Source organism: Phalangium opilio, unplaced genomic scaffold (genome assembly GCF_054372755.1).
Source record: "Phalangium opilio isolate 3A_F unplaced genomic scaffold, DU_Popi_V2 ptg000077l_1, whole genome shotgun sequence".
NCBI lineage: Eukaryota > Metazoa > Arthropoda > Arachnida > Opiliones > Phalangiidae > Phalangium > Phalangium opilio.
Genome location: NW_028324185.1, coordinates 9,263,269 through 9,281,099, shown reverse-complemented (window position 1 = coordinate 9,281,099; position 17,831 = coordinate 9,263,269). Strand labels below are relative to the sequence as shown.

Below are 17,831 nucleotides of genomic sequence, written 5' to 3'. Positions count from 1 at the left end.
CTTTTCCCACCCACATAGTTCGCTTCACCTCCGAGTTTCCGCCTCTTTGGCTAATATAATGTCGAGATTAAACGCTTTTCAGGAAAATATATTCCAAGCTCTCTTTTCTACCAGGCGCAAACTTCAAATATTAATGTTTGATCTAGAAGAACATCTAAGGAGTACACTATCTTGCTTTTAGCGCTTTATTACTCTTTAATACCCTGTTTTTTTACTGTTATCTTTGATTAATGTATGGCGCTGCGCGTAAAGGGGATACAGTCCTAGTGTTACTTATAATCGAGGTTATGAGTATTTAGATATTTTTCATTAACAACATATTATTAAATTAATATTTTTGGACATTCTTTTATTAAATATTTTCTCTTGAAACTGGAATTTACGTATTTTAAAAATAAAGTATTGAATCAATAAGCTCATCATTTCTTCAATCTGAAGAGTTCCACGCGTAATGAACATTTTATAGGAATCTTATTGGCTCTCTTAAATATACGTTTTGATGACGTTGCTGACTGGAACGGTCGTTGATGAAGACTGTTATTCATTCTTGCATTTTTAAAAGAAATAAATTTTTCTTTTGCAATAGAGTAAGATTTCGCTTGACTGAACAACCGAATAGGTAGCTGAAAACTAGGTTTTAAACTCTAGGGCCAGCTCTTTGGCCGCTATAGTGAAATAATGGAACTACTAATGTTAGCAGAAGGGGATAATAAAGGAAGGGTGACACTAGTATCCTCTTAATACTTAAGTTACGTAACATGATTCTTCCAAGGGTCACCCTTTTTGTTTGCTTTCTGCTTATCAAACGTCAGATGGGCATCGCACCGAGTTAGGGTGAATTCTATAACTGTTTGGTACTAAATCCTCAGCAATCAACCCCAAAACCTTGATTGTCTTGACGTGGGACAAATATTCACAAGCGCGTCTTGCCAAAGAGTTAAGCGCTAATAGAGTAATGAAGAGGGAACTATTTATCGCGTATGTGATTCGGTTAAGTAACCTTGCTCCAAATGCTCCGATGTTGGCAAGAATGACGTTACACTTACCCCTCTTTGTGGTACACTTCTCTCGAAGTATTATTTACTTCTGGTAGTATTAGAGTTCAATATTCCTATAGTTAATTTGCTCTTGGTGTTAGTAGTTATTGCTTGATAAAATAATAGATATTTTACGACGGTCCGCTTGAGAAATTCGTAACTAGTAACTCCTTATTTTTCCCATACTCTATACCGAAATTGCACCGTGGCTAACGTAAACCCAAGTTATAAAGAGTTAATTTAGATGTCTTTTTCAAGACTTCAAGTCGAGCGTAAATACGAAAGAAGGGGTGGGATAAATTGTTGAAAGTAACCCGATTCTTTTGTGTCAAGCGAAACCTTCAAACAAAGGTGACAAGCCGTGTCCAACTACTTCATCTCGTGAAAAAATAACAAACAAATAAGTAACAAAAACTCTATATATACACCCAAGTATTAAAGAAAGAGAAGGGATAACGTCTCAATTAGGGGAACGAAGCGAGCTAAAGATGAGAGAGAGTGGGGAGGACAGAGCTGCTACTTATTTTGTCCTTTTTTTCTCCTCGGTCATCGGTAGAGGGATTGCACTGCTAAAAGGGATAGTAGCATGAATCTATATAACTATGAATATCCAGCTCTATCATATGCCCCTTCTATCATGTTGATTTGGTTTGGGTGTTGCCCTCCTAGATTTGACGCGTTTTGCGTGGCTCTAGTAGCCAATCACAAGACAAGAGGAAGTGACGTTTCAAATTTACACACCCCCGGACTCCCTTCCCTTCCTTCTCCCGCTCCTAACACTAGCAGACACGTGACTGATGTCTCCTTTCGCTAAGCCCCGCCCAAACCTTATCGAGAGGTTAGACAGCGTAACGCAGCTGTATATTCATAGTTATATAGATTCATGATAGTAGTAAACAATTCTATGGTATGCGGGTTTTTACTTTGGCGCCACCTATTGCGTTACGTATGAAACTGTAGATCTCCTACCCTCCATTCACCTCTATCAGAGATAGATTAAATTTTAGAAGTAGGAATGGAGAACAGAGTAGTCTGGGCGCGCGTCAAAGTCCCGGAGCCCCTTCCACGTGACGGAGGGGTATGAATGAAAGAAGAGGCGGGTCATAGCGACAGAGGTAAAAAGGAATTACGTATTTTTCGCCGTCTCCGTCAGCAACATCATCAAAACGTAGATTAAGTGAGCCAATGAGATAATTTTAACTTTCCGTTACGTGTTGAATTAAGGGAGAGGCTCTTTACTGGGCTATGAATCGAACTGAAGTAAATACTAACCGTTCTCCATTCCTACTTCAAAAAGGAAATCTATCCCTGCCAATATTATTGTATTTGAGACGTTTTGACTATCATGGAAATGTTTTGTCTCGCAGAACTCCCTGTAGTTTCAACAAAAATACATTTGTTTTTATTTGTAGATAAGAAAATATTTTGAAAAGATCGGTTTCAAAACATTTTAGTTATCAGCACATCCTTAATTAAAGGGATATACGGGATAGGATTTTTTTTCTTTTTCAATTTAAAGAGTATACAAAAAAAATTAATGTGTCAATTGGAACCATGTTTCTGTCTACAATATTAAAGAAGATACGGGCAATTATGTTTCCGTAATGGACACTACGCTATAGGCTTTCCCTTCCGCGAAGCACTGAGAAACACCCTTATTGGACGTCTAGTACCACCTGACGGACGGGAGAACCTAACTAGTAGTGTCCATTACGGAAACTAAATAGCTCGAATCTTCTTTAATATTGTAGTTAGAAACATTGTTGCAATTGCTTTATTCATTATTTTACATCATGTTTCGATTAAAAAAAGAAAAAAGTCTAGCCTGAAGTATCCCTTTAACGAAGTGTTAGTCTTCAATTTATTAGATAGTTAAAGTTTTATGACGTCACAAACTGCAAAGTATTTCGGGTTGATTTCTATTAGAAAATGTACGGTTTATTTTGATTCATTCATCTCACGCTCTTATTAGAAACGATCATAATAAAAACTTCGTAAATTTAGGCGACTACCACTTCAGAGAAGGGAAGAGGTCTGTCCGGAGTTAGATTGGTCAGTGTCGCGGGAAATGAAAGGAAGACCAAGAAGAGATCCAAAAGAGCTAAGGCGGGTCAACTTCCTTATCCTATACCCCCTCTCACCCCTTCCTCCCTCTTTCTATTCTCGTTCGGCTTTTGTGCCTTCCCTGGTTAATTGGAGGGGCCGAACTTATAGAGTTCTTTCGCTGCTGAATCTTCTTCTTATTTCTCATCTTCTTCTAAAGGATGTGACGCACTTTTTAAAGTGGTAGTCGATAATATTGTTGATTGTTTGAATGTGTATGGTAAAACGCATTTATCTCGTTGGGGAAACTAGCGGTTTCCAAGGACAGATTTGCATACATTAAACTTTTCACTCTTAAGAAGTAAGATAGATCATGATGTCCTTAAAATTGTCTAATATTTTTACACTTTAATATAAGAACACGTGGTTTTGTTGGAATGCATTTCTTATCAGAAAGAAAACCGAACAAAATATTTTTGTCTCACTTAGATATCTTAAGAAAGGTAAATATTAGATGGCTTCGACAAAAGCATTGAAATCTTTAAACATAAATGTTGTCGTAAGTTCATAAGATATGTTCCGTAAGTTTGTCACTGGTTATTGAGAGCTTGTCATGAAGTGACGTAGGTGAAAGTCATAGATTCTCATAAAGCGACTATTCTATGAGAGCGGCAGCTCTCTTAGATAAGACTTCATACTGCTCTTAATGTATAAGGAGGGTTTTTTGTTTGGATGTAGTTTTTTTTGTATTGTACTAATTGGTTCAAAAAAAATCCACTGAACTACAATTCGGACCCTTAATATGTGGTTAAAATTTCAAAGAGATCCATTAATTAGTTTATTTTATAAAAAATAAAGTTGCTAAGGGTGGTTTTCATTTCCATAAAATTAATCACAGATTTTGACGAAAAACTGGAAATTTCCCATAGAAATAACATGGGAAATTTTCCAAAGTTACAAATTTTGTCCATACCCTTACAAAAATAACTATACGTCAGATAGATTTGAAAACGGTCTTAAATGAAAGCCCCATATCCATAGTTGGCGCCTGTTTTTTTTCATCAAGAAAAATTAAGTTTAAGTACTGTTTTTCACAGTTTTAATTACATGCTCCGACTTACGTGGTTTACCCTGAAACTATGGAACCTGCGACATTTTAGCATGAGTTATGTAGTGCATGAAGCGAGTTTGGTCGTTTTACCGCGGTTATAGTCAAATTCTTAGAACAAATAGCTAGCTTAATGGACATTTTATCTTTTCTCTGTTTAGGTTAAAGCTATTTAAACTTGATTACCTTGTGGGTACTTGTGGGTGCATGTAGGTACTTGTGGGTACTTGTGGGTGCTTGTGGGTGCTTGTCGGTACTTGTTGGTGCTTATGGGTACTTGTGGGTACTTGTAGGTACTTGTGGGTACTTGTGGGTACTTGTGGGTGTTTGAAGGTACTTGTGGGTGCTTGTGGGTGTTTGCAGGTACTTGTGGGTGCATTTAGGTACTTGTGGGTGCATTTAGGTACTTGTGGGTGCTTGTAGGTACTTGTGGGTGCTTGTATGTACTTGTGGGCGCTTATAGGTACTTATGGGTGCTTGTAGGTACTTGTGGGTGCATGTAGGTACTTGTGGGTGCATGTAGGTACATGTGGGTGCATGTAGGTACATGTGGGTGCATGTAGGTACATGTGGGTGCATGTAGGTACTTTTGGGTACTTTTAGGTACTTTTGGGTACTTGTGAGTGCTTGTGGGTACTTGTGAGTGCTTGTGGGTACTTGTGAGTGCTTGTGGGTACTTGTGGGTGCTTTTAGGTACTTGTGGGTGCTTGTTAGTACTTGTGGGTGCTTGTTAGTACTTGTGGGTACTCGTGAGTGCTTGTGGGTACTCGTGGGTGCTAGTAGGTACTTGTGGGTACTCGTGAGTGCTTGTGGGTACTCGTGAGTGCTTGTGGGTACTCGTGAGTGCTTGTAGGTACTTGTGGGTGCTTGTAGGTACTTGTGGGTGCTTGTAGGTACTTGTGGGTGCTTGTAGGTACTTGTGGGTGCATGTAGGTACTTGTGGGTGCATGTAGGTACTTGTGGGTTCATGTAGGTACTTGTGAGTGCTTGTAGGTACTTGTAGGTACTTGTGGGTACTTGTAGGTACTTGTGGGTACTTGTAGGTACTTGTGGGTACTTGTAGGTACTTGTGGGTACTTGTAGGTACTTGTGGGCACTTGTGGGTGCTTGTAGGTACTTGTGGGTGCTTGTAGGCACTTGTGGGTGCTTGTAGGTGCTTGTGGGTGTTTGTAGGTGCTTGTGGGTGCTTGTAGGTACTTGTGGGTACTAGTAGGTACTTGTGGGTGCTTGTAGGTACTTGTGGGTGCTTGTAGGTTTTTGTGGGTGCTTGTAGGTACTTGTGGGTGCTTGTAGGTACTTGTGGGTGCTTGTAGGTACTTGTGGGTACTAGTAGGTACTTGCGGGTACTTGTGGGTGCTTGTAGGTACTTGTGGGTACTTGTGGGTGCTTGTGGGTACTTTTGGGTAGATGCTTTGCCCGGGTGCTTGTAGGTGCTTGTGGGTAGGTGGAATTTTTAGGGGGCGCCTCGCGTTTCAATAAATGATTGTAAAAAATGTATTATTCTAATTACAATAAGAATACAAACTTTTAATGATTTACGTTTTATTTTTGAAGTATCATTATAAATAAATGCCTGATTGAGCTGCAGAAAGAGAGGAAAGTTTGCTTCAAGTTAGCAGAGGGACATAGTAGTGAAAATAGTAATCTAGAATTTTGTTCATTCAAACCTAATTATATCATGAAAAATTCAAGTGAGCAGGCGGCACTATCTAGAAAGATTGATTTTGGCAGATAACAGCGAAAAAATTATGTTCTACACACATTGGGACTATGGGAGAGTTTCAGGGCCGCAAGTCGCACATGATGAAATTTCAACTCCAGATTACATCAATTCTCTCTGGTCGTACTAGTAGCAGGTTAAGCTATAGTTTGCTCAGGTCCAGTTAGTCTCGAAAAGGTTATATAGTGCTTGCAACTTTTAAAAGGTTGTTATCATGGCTAAACAGACCGCTATTACAGTTTTTTCTTCTTTTATAGGCTATTTTGACACGTTATCTCCCAAAAGTAATTAATGTAATGATAAAATGTTTTCGGGGAATGGAATTGTGGTCGAAAAGCCGAGATAAGTAAATTTTTGAAATTGATTACCAGTAAAATAATTTATTTCAACGGAAAACGGTAATGGAACGTTGTTTTTTCTTAAGCATGCATTTAAGTTTCAATTAAAAAGAAAAATTAATATCTGATCATTCAGACAAGTGATAACCTCAGTCTTATCGATACTTTTTAGGTCTTGATTCTAATCAAGACATTTTTGATTAATATATATTGTTTTTGTTTACTTCGATGTTTCTTATTGCAAACTAAGGAGTTTTATTTTTTTAAATATTTCGATCATAATTTATTTTGAAATTAGAATTTTGTTAATAAAAAGGTAGGGCGTTACGCGATTGGTCGTAGGTCCTTATTAAAAATTATCCTTAAAATCAGAACCTAATTTGAATTTTAAAATAATTCGGAAGTATTTCCTGAAGGTTTCACGATGCAGACTGCTCTTATAATTAGTAGAAGAATCAATAGAATTTTCTAATTCACCCTCCCTTTAATGTGCTTACCAGAGCCCACTTCATAGTTACACCTGGCCCATATTTAGCATTGCTCGAAGCAATCATGGTTTGATATGAAAAACGAAATCACTGACTTTTAAGGAAGAAACTTTAAATCCCTGACTTTATTCCCCATTTTCCAAATCCCTGACTTTTCAGGGTTGTGTACCAACCCTGTAATGACGTTGCAACAACCACGAAAACCACAGTAAGGAAGACGTCAATATTAGGAGGCGTGACACATAGTATTCTCGGTTTGAAACTCGTGAAGCCAAAAATTGAGGCCAAAACCTTTCTGCATTTTTCTTTTTTTTCATTTCAAAGGTTAGTTTTAAAATAGTATCGGAATAACCTCCCATTCAAACTTTAACTGGAAAGAAAGTTGTAAAAATATTTTTGACAACTAATTTTTTGCTCTATTCTAGTAAATGAATTAGTTTCCCTTTTTAAAACCTTAGGCAGTTTTACTTATCATCAGCTTCTTTTCTTAAAACCGTTCATAAGAATAAGGGGAATTTATTCCCTCTCTTTTTGCAACACATAACATATGTACTTGTACTTAAACTTAGAAACTAATAGCTTTTGCACGCAATTTGGATCTAGACTCCCAATGTCTTGTTTCTTATTGCAAATGAATACAGTTCGTCAGAAAGTTAAACGATTAAGGTTAAGAAAGAATTTCACTCGAGTAAACTTTATGAAGTTGCGCTACTTAATGGCAGGAATGTACAGATAGTAGCACTGTTAATTATAGCTGCCAATTCTATCGATTTCGAGTCGTCATGCGCGTTTTGAGACTCAATTTTCAGGAGCAATTCTTGTTAACGCTGCACAACGACCTACTTTCCCTTAGCTAGTCGTCAACTGTTTGTTTAAGTATCTTTTAATTTAGCGATTCAGGAGAAATATACTTCACTTCTTGTGTCGGTATGGTTTAAAAAACTTTAATATTTATTTTAGAATAGTATTTTAAATACTAATATTCAGTGAATGAGAATAGTATTTTAAATACTAATATTCAGTGAATGATAATAATTTTATGAATAACGTTTGAAAAATTTAAAACCTAACTTTGTTATAAAAACGTTCTGATTTGAACCAAGTCCGAAAAAACAAACGATATGAGCGACGTTTATCAATTGACTGAAGTTCAGATATTGCAATTTTTACCTCTTCGAGTGAACATGACGTCACGGAGAAATATTACACTGGACGTGTCTGTCACTGCGTTCGCAATTGGCAAATCGTATAACAAACGTGTTCGCAATTTCCGGACGTCGTTCGTAGTACACAGAAATTCATTAACTAGCCGTTACACCTTCATCTGCTTGCTAACTGCAAAATCTTTCACCCAATATCATTCGGTATTTATTGACTTCTAACAACAACACCATGAACTAGTATTTCGTGCATACGACATATACATTAATCTATACTTATTGGCTTTTAATACCACCATCTACTAGTCTTTCGTCTATACCACATAGACACCAATCTGCAACACTGGCTTCTAACACCACCATCTACTGGTCTTTCGTCTATACCACATAGACATCAATCTAATTATTCGAAGAACATTTTTTGATATTAATATTTCAGATTTGGTGTTTCCTTTTTAATTTACTACATTTATATATAGTTTTAGCGTAAACTTTAGCTTCAGTAGATAATATGAATGTTAATACTTTATCATTCCATAAGTGTTGTTACAATTGGGTCAATGAATTAAGATACCCTAGACCTAAACCCAAAATGCCTTCTTTTGTGTCCTCCTTTAAGAGGTCTTAGCGGTTCAGAGTAGGCCGAATGTTAAATATACATTTATAATGGAATTCATAAACATCGAACGCAACGAAATTTAGTACAGGCGAAGGCAGGGCGTCGTGTGCAAACGTCTGATTTTTGCACACGACGCCCTTCCTTCGCCTGCACTAAATTGCGTTACGTCCGACGTTTATGAATTCCACCATTAAGTGTTATTAGGTCCTTTAAAAGAACTATTGAAGATATATAGTAAAAGATTTGACACTTTAACCTTTACAAATGCACTTGGCAATGTATCGTCAAATTTGTGCTATTTATTTCCGGTTTTTCTCATTGGCTGATTGACCTTTGTTTAAAAAGTAATATTTGATAAAAAATATTAGCTCTCGTCTCGACTAAGAGGTTTATTTTGGTTTCGCAACTTCTTTTTAATTATTTTTATTCATTTGATCCTCACTCACTTTTTATCCTCATTCACTTTTTAATTCAATCAACTGATTTTACTGTTTATCGATCTATTGCTTCTAAATTGATAAAAAAATTACATATCGACGCTTTTTCAAGAACAATTCCATTTTCCAAAAACATTTGATCATGAAATTAATTACTTTGAAATGAATGTGTTGAGGAATCAACATTGAATATTTGATATATTTTTACTGGTTGTCTAAAAAGAGAAAGCGATCTTTGACATAATTCGAAAAAAAAATTTAAATATTTGATAGCGGATGCATATCACTCTGGTATTGTTTATAAGGTCTGTGTAACATTATGCCTTGGCTAAAAAATACCCCGATTACAGGCGAATTTTTCTTAAAGGACATTTGGTGATAAATTGCATTCGGTAGACGAGTGAGGGCGCGTGCTACGCATCAGTGGCGCCGATCATTATTTTTCCCAGGGGGGGCTGGGGTCGAAGGCAACACCTGGGAGCCAAGCCAAAATTTTTTATTCCTTATAGGAAAATATGAAATATAGGATTTTTTAGTAGAAAAAGTGTGTTTTATAGGAAATATAGTACTATAAATCCTTATAGGTAATCCTATTTTACTGTGTAGAAAAATCTAAAAAAAAACTAATCAGATTTTACTTCGAAAAAAAAACCTAATGAAAATAAAATGTGTTAAAAATCCGGTATGGTCCCATTTCTCCCAATTCTGTGTTTCCCAAAATACATTTTTATCCCAAACTTTCCGATTCCCAGTTCTCCCAATCTTATATTTCCCAATCGTAATTTTTATCCCAAACTATTCAATTCTCATTTCTCCCAATCGAATGGTTTCGTCTAATGTTTTATGCTGCAAAGGGTTGCTTAACTTCCTTTCAAAACGAATTTGATTATTTTTAATGCGAATAGGTTAGGTTAGGTTAAGCTAGGTTAGGTTAGGTTAGGTTAGGTTAGGTTAGGTTTGGTTTGATTAGGTTAGGTTAGGTTAGGTTAGGCTAGGCTAGGTTAGGTTAGGTTAAATAATTTTCCTACTAATTAATGTGAAGTGTTATTCTAAATGTATTATATTTTTCTGCTAGATCCACGAAAAAGTTCGTGTTTTATAAATCATTTAACTACGGTACGCCTTTTCCAAAATACTAATGTTTAACTTCATTGACTTCTCAAATAATATGCCTTTTCCAAAACATTACTGTTATGTTAGGTTAGGTTAGCAATATTTTATAAATAATTTAACTATGGTACGCCTTTTCCAAAATATTGATGTTTAGCTTCAGTGACTTCTCAAATAATATGCCTTTTCCAAAACATTACTGTTATGTTATGTTAGGTTAGGTTTGGTTTGGTTTGGAGGACGTCTCTTCCTCTTTGGAACGGTTATACACTTCAAGTAAGTGTATCCCTTATGAAATGAAAAAATAAATAAATAAATAAATAAAACCATCAAATTCTACTCTATTTGAGTCTTTTTGGGTATGCAATATTGGGTTAATTGGAATAGGAGAACTGGGAATTGGGTTGAATGATGTTTGGGTAAATGGGAATTGGGTGTTTTAAATTGGGTGAAATGGGGAGTAACCTGTTCGACCACCAAACAGAAAATACAAGATTCAGGAGAAAAGAATAAAACAACTAAAAAGGGAACTGGATGCGGGCAGAAAAACTTCATTTGAATATCTAGAAATCATAAAATGGAAATTCAAACTAAACTGAATATGTAAAACATATCATTGTTAATAAAACAAAAAATTCTCTTTGAATTTATTAACATATGTTTTATGCTGAATTGGGAGAAAAGAAATTGGGGGAAATGACATAGTGTTGGGTCAAATGGGATTGGGAGATATGGGAATTGGGAGAAACGGTTTGGGTTAAATGGGAGTAAATCAAAAATCCAGAGCGAGCAAAGCGAGCACCGCAATTTCGCTCACTTTAAATTTTATCTCGATGAAAGAGCTAAATTTTGACAAATTTGGCATTTAACTATACGAAAACTATGTTAAGAGTATAGGAAATAATAGGACATTCATGAAATTATAAGATAATATGGTTCAAATATATAGCATTTTATAGTAATTTTAGGACGGCTGAGCTCCCTGCAATATAAAAAGAGTCCGTTTGGTTGGCCCAAGACTCCTGGAAAATTCGGTCTCTCCGACCTCCTATTAGCAGTCACTGATTTGCGTTTCTAAGCGATGCGAACTGGTTGGTATTAAAAAATCCAGCCTTAAAACATTTGTGCACCTCCGCTCTGAATATAGTCTTGCTACTTCCATATATAGTAGAAAATGTTTATTAGAAATTTAGGACATATATTCTATATCGATGTAAATACAGACCTAATCGTAAGTAGTGAAATAGACTAAAATAACTCTTATTTGAACAACAAAAGGCCATTAATATTTTCCTTATCGGGTCAAAAGAGTGAGCGTGGGGGACCTGTCTCGGCCGACTCGCAGTGGCATCCCAATTAAACGCAGCTTCCCAGAGGGGGCTGAGCCCCTCTCATATGTCCCCGTGGGGGCTCAGGCCCCCACTGCCCCCACATGATCGACGCCCCTGCTACTCATTGCCATTTGTTAACGCGGGTTTAACATGGCTTTGCCTGTCCATGTGTTAGGTGGTCTGAGGTACTGTTAACTGTGAACACTTTATACAAATCTTTCAATAACTTTAGTGCTGCTAAGGTTAGACACCTGAAACTAACTTTCGGGATATGAAATATGATTATTAAGAATCAAATTCACTATGTTTTCAGCTTTTTAACTCCTTTTAAAATTTGCACATTATCCTTTTTCCAAAACCCCTTAGAGGACCCCAAATCTGAATAATCGCTGGTAAATGTGAACGACATTTGAATATTAAAGGTTACTTTAATATTCAAATGTCGTGTTCACTTTTGCGATTTTGACTTAGTTGTTTCTAACTCAATTTTTAAATCGAATTACGAATCGAAACAAGAGATTTTAATATCAATTTTATAGCGCAAAAGTTGATCTATCTAATGGTTAAAGGTTTGTTATCGTTCGATTATTCATTATTGTAACTCTTGCTAAAGCTCATTTCCCGAGAATATTGTATTACGCATTACCTAAAATTGGCATCAACTTAAGTTGATTAGTACGAGTTGGCGTGTAGGTTCGTATCTTTCATCAACATGTTTCTTCAATATTCACACTATTTTTATCGTAATCCTCTATATTCAATCTACAAATTGAGCACTTTTAGAACGAGCACCCCAAAAATTTGTTACAAAATTTTAAAGAAAATTTGTTCACATTTACTAGTAGTATCTCTGACCTTTTTTATTCATAATTTTTTGTATTTAATTCAAAAAGTAAATAAATACAATCAAGCTCAATGGCTTTAAAAATGTACAGTACATCTAAGTTTTAACTACTATTTGCCACGCGTTAAGTAAGCGGCTAACGAATAGTTACGACAATATTATTAATACGTCTAACCAGGGATCCAAGTAATTTTAGAAGTAAGGATGGACAACGGTTAGTATTTACTTCAGTCCAACTCATAGCCCAGTATAGAGCCCCTCCGTCCGACACGTAACGAAAATTTTGACTTGATTAAATTTAAGTGAGACTATTCGTAAGTTTTCATTTTCCTCCCTCAAATTTTAATCAAAAATACAGTTTATTCTTTAACTTTTATCCATTATAATAGTTTTGACTTCATGTTGAACTAGTAAAAGATTCTTAAACGATTACTTACAGTATTTCCTGTGTGTAGCCATACCGTTTTAGATGGCTCCATCTTCTTAAACATCGGGTAGGAACGAAGCGTATTTCTCCCGATAACCTTTGGAACGCTTTGTAGCTACAAATACCCTTTTTATATAGAAGTTGTCTTCTATATTAGATTAGTTATTAAAATCCGGATTGGTTCTTTTCAAGGTTTCTGTTAATTTGTCATGCCTGAAGGAGAAAACGTAACAGTTAACCAAAGAACATTCAGTTGCACGCGGAGCTGATGACAATTAATTTATATCAAATTCTTCATTGAGAAAAAGTTAATTAAACATAGTTTTCTTGAACTTAATTTTAACATAAAATGATCAGGAATTTCATAATGACGTTACGTAACAAGACAAAACGTTTGCTATAATAGGTTAAACAATCAAAACACATCCATCTCGATGTGAATTTACCCCAAGAAGGGAATTATTTAAAGGAATGGTTCACCCATAAACGTTTTTTGCTGTAATCCCTTTAATTACACTCAAAACCAAGATTTCGAGAGTTGAAAAATTTTACATAAAGTATATTTTAAATTAAATCAGAAAAACTAATTGCATTGAGGACCTTATCGCGCCTGTATGGTGCTTTTCCGCAAAGCCAGAGAGAGTGCGATACGTCACTCTCATATATTAATTCAGTCCTCCATCTTATTGGCCGAGGTATCTATAGGACAAGCTTCTACTAAAAAGTAAACTCGACTATTACGCGGTTGAGCGCTAGACCGGCGACAAGGTACGTTGGCAGCGCCGGTAGAGCCGTAGTCAAGACCGCCGTAGCAAATGCCTAGCTAGTACGCTAGCGAATCGTGGCACATCGTAACCATTTTGTTGCACTAAAAGGTACTTACAGTGATCGGGAACAGTATAAAAACTAACCGCACACCTAGAGTTAAAACTCTGACAGTCTTTTATAATACAACTTGGCATTTCGGCAATTAATTTTGATTCAAATTGATCAACGAAACGACTAACGACGGGAGCTAAACATACTTGAAGACGAAGTTGTCAGACTCAAAAAAAAACCCGACCTAAATTATTCTGCTTGGAGTGCTAAAATCTCATTGGCTAAACGCTATTTAAACCAGCCAGTCATCTGGCAGGTCTGGCCAAGCACGACTGTGAAGTTTGGAGATAGGGGTTAATGTTGATGTCTATATAAATTTTATTTTAATTATAAAATGAAAACTATCGCTAATAATTTAATTTCAGTAGTACCATTATCTTTATAAAAGTACTTTTGAGCTAAGAGACCAAAAAATTTATGGGTGACCCATTCGTTTAACATTTGGAATGTTTTCTATAATTATACCCGTCGTTACTACATTTTTAGCAGTTAAATTTTGATAGGTTATTGGCCAACATAGCTACAAGTTTAACATGCAGTTCTTTATGAGAAACGCTTCTAGTCTTCGTCCAACTAAATAGTCTTTGCTTTTGTTTTATTAATAACTTTATACGATAACGAAACATACGCGTCAAGCAGCGAGGTAAACAACCTATCAAGGATAGATCGATAAACATAATAGGTAATCTAGATCGTGAAAAAATAGCGTTAAAGAAACTTTGTTAATTATAGGACCTTAAGCATTCGTATTTATTTCTAGAAATACGGAAACAAGATTTCCACGACCTATTAAGCCCTCTCCATGGCTAGACTCCAGCCATTGCGTACATTTTCGTACAATTCGTATATTCGCCTTATAGAAACCTTTGACTTGACTACCACAATTTAATATGGCTTTCCGCTATAGTTTCTGAGCAACATAGTTAAAAGGTCCCATTAAACGCGTATTAACCGGATATTGTGATAGTGTAAGGTTTTGGTGTTGGCTATTGGTGAAATTCCCTTCGCGAGCGATTTTTGCATGATCGTCTACAGCGATAGCTCAACCGACTTCAAGGAAACTGTCAGTAAGTACTAGACGCCTGATGTCCAATAGGGATAGTCTGGCGTTCTCTTCGGGGGGGGGGAGGAAGCCTCACGCGTAGAGGTCAACTTTATTTCTCTTTTCTTCTATTCTACATAGCCGGTAGGCCCTTGTAGATATGACTTGATACCCTTCTGAATGTTAAAGAAAAAGTCACTCCTTTTAGGGTTAGCGTCCCATAGAAAAAGCATTAAAAAGTTTTTTAAGGCAATTGTCATAGGCCATACAGAAAAAGTATAACGAAGTTAGTTTTCGGAATACTTCTAAATTAACAAGCATTTATTAAATGGGAAACCTACCTGTTTCGATTTTTAATTATTGAAGTCTAAGTATTGTACTTTAACTAATTACAAAGTACATCTAAAAAGTACTTTTGGGTCAGAAGTCAGCCTAACATTATAGCGCGCTTAAACCTATTTCTTCATTTCGTTCTCGTTGACAACTAGAAGGGCCTAGGTTTGTGGGTGCTAACAAGTTGCGTTGACATATTGCAAATGTTGGCTTTCTTGCTGATTTTCCTAAAAGACGCTAACAAATTACTTTGATATTTCATCCGAGCTTGAGCACCTTATAGGACTGTTCACGAGCTCGAGCCGAGCCGCCACTTTTGCGGCTCGATTAATTAACGAGCGAGCTTTTTTATTGTCGAGCCGACAGGCATCGAGATTCTACGACTCGCGAGCCTAGTCACTGATATAGTGCCTTCCATTTAGTCTTTATTCACTCCACCAATAGCGTTCCTTTGTATTTTTAAATGAAATAAAGCGTGGGAAAACTCTCGTCTCGAACCTTGAGCATATTTTAAAGAGCGGGTTTCACTGAACCACTACATTCCTAAACATAGGATGGCATTTATAGTCATTCTGAAGTTTGACGTTGGTATTTGCATTTTTTTAAACATGTATATATTAATCGAGCCAGCTCGGCTCGGCTCAATCATTTTCGAGCCGAGCCGAGCCAAGACCCAGCTCGAGTCGAGTCGAGTCGAGCCGAGCCGCCGTTTTTTTGACTCGAGCCGAGCCGAGCTTTTAAAAAGCTCGCTCAGCTCGGCTCGTGAACAGTCCTACCTTTATATGTATTTTCTAATTAACTGTAGCACTCTTAATAAGAAATACGTCGTTATCACGTCGAATTTTCGTCTAGAAAAGTAATTCAGGTAAATAATTACAGTTAATAGAGGTTATTATATCATTTAAAGCAAGCTTTTCGACGTTCTTTACGGCCAAGGCTTAAGTTGTATTTTAGTTTGTCTCTGTAATATAGTGTTTATAGTGTCTTTCCTTTTAAAGATTATGGGAAAGCTAATTTCCAACTCTGTTTTGGAATTACAAAAAACGCAGTCTGCTTCGATTCTTGCTACAAATCCAAACCCATTCATGACAGTTTGCTGGCGCTTCTAAATTTAAGTAAAAAACTGCCATATCTATCCAAATTATTATGGTTTAGAAATCAACGGTAGTGTTTTCACCCTGTGAAGAATTCAACTTCAAAATATTACAGGAAAGATGACAAAATTTTCAATGTGTTTTCCCTACGGCAGTTAAAAGAGTGGTGTTTACTTTAGCGCAGTTAATTCAACATTCTCACTTGAGGACAGGTATAAACGATTTCAGTATTTGCTAATCTCACTAAAATGCTACTTATTGTGAAGGTGCTTGGTATAATTCCTGAAACTAAACCAATTTAGAGGACCAGATTATTCGTTAAATCAATTTTGATCCTATTGAATCAGTCATACTGTGATGTTACGTTATCATTTTATAATCTATTTGTTACCAACCGTGGATTGTTTAATTCAGTAACAGTTGTGCTAGTTAATCCACGAGGACAGTGCCGTTATATAATTTAATTAGTCAAATAATTTTCATGTTTACATCACAGATTCTCTCAATGTAACCACGTTAGAAACGGAGGGTTACATTGTTTGCTATTTCCATAGTCCACATTGCCGTTTGTTTATTGGTTTAAAGGAAAAAGCCACAATAATATTTTCTTGGTTTAAAATGGTTCCTTACGCTTATATATATACAAAAAAATTAGAAATGGAGATTAGCTCTTATTAATTAATATTTAAGCTCAAATTAGCTGGCCACTAGAAGGAAATTGAACGCCGCCATTTCTGATATTTAAAAATTCCGCAGTGCTTGTAACTGGCTCGATTTTCTAGAGGGGGTAACTTTTGATTGGCCGGCTTTCCATAGCAATGGACCAACAAGAAACTGCCCTCTGCAGCCTTATATCGTCTGCTTGTTTAATCCCTCGCTGGCTCCCTTAAACTCTATTAGCGATGCCTCGTATTAATCCCTTTGAAGTAGAACCGGAATTTACAGAAGAAGAATTAAGGGAACGACAATTACAGCGAGAGAATGAGTTAGAAATAGCGAATCAAGAAGTTATCATTAACCTAGAGGAAATAAAAAACAACTGTACTTGTGGCCACTGCATTCCCGATTGGTTAGGCCTTAGCAATGACGAAGAAAAAATTGTAAACATGAAAAACTATCTAAATTGGAAGGATTTAAGGGCAGGATTTATTTGTTGTAAACAAATAGAAGATGTCGTTGAATTTTTAAACGATACAGATGATCCACAAGGTGTTGCGCCATGTGTCACTTGTGATATTGACTACAAATCTATGTGCCAAAGAAAGCGAGCTTTAATCGCAACGTACAGGGGTTATTTGCAAACACGTAGAAGGCCATTGCCCATTAATGTTTCGAATAGGTAAATTTTTAATTAATCGTAAGGGAACAGCCTCTATGAAATATAATTTTTTATGTAAGCTAATATTGTTTTATTGTAGAACCTATCGCTATATAGCATATCGCACGTACACCCATTTAATTTACCATAAACTTGGAAGAGCTAATAGAAGAGCAGTTCCCCATTGTGTCCTGCTTGATATACGAAAGCTTTTCCCAGAAAATGACGTAAATTCATACATAAGCTACAAACCAGGTGTTGAAATAGAAGGATTTAGAGCCAATTAACCGAGTTGAATGAATAACCTTGAAGTCACGAAAGTATTGTGATATATTTGCTTACAAAAAAGCCATCCTAAATTTTTTAGTTTAAAATGACCAGATTAAGTTTTAAAATTAAAGCATAAAATTTACATAAAAATTAGCTATCCTAAATTAAAATTCATAATTATTATATTACTCTTATGAGATATAAAAATTATTGAATCCACTTAGAGTAAGGAT

The 17,831-nt window shown here is 36.1% G+C and overlaps 1 protein-coding gene across 1 annotated transcript; it reads left to right on the top strand.

The window, feature by feature from the left end:
• The first annotated feature begins 16,620 nt into the window (after positions 1-16,620).
• Positions 16,621-17,823, top strand: LOC149657620 (uncharacterized). Its single transcript, XM_089844812.1, has 2 exons — positions 16,621-17,349; positions 17,429-17,823. Exons 1-2 carry the CDS (start codon positions 16,913-16,915, stop codon positions 17,613-17,615), a joined length of 624 nt encoding a protein of 207 aa, XP_089700938.1. The 5' UTR covers positions 16,621-16,912; the 3' UTR covers positions 17,616-17,823.
• Positions 17,824-17,831: the final 8 nt, after the last annotated feature.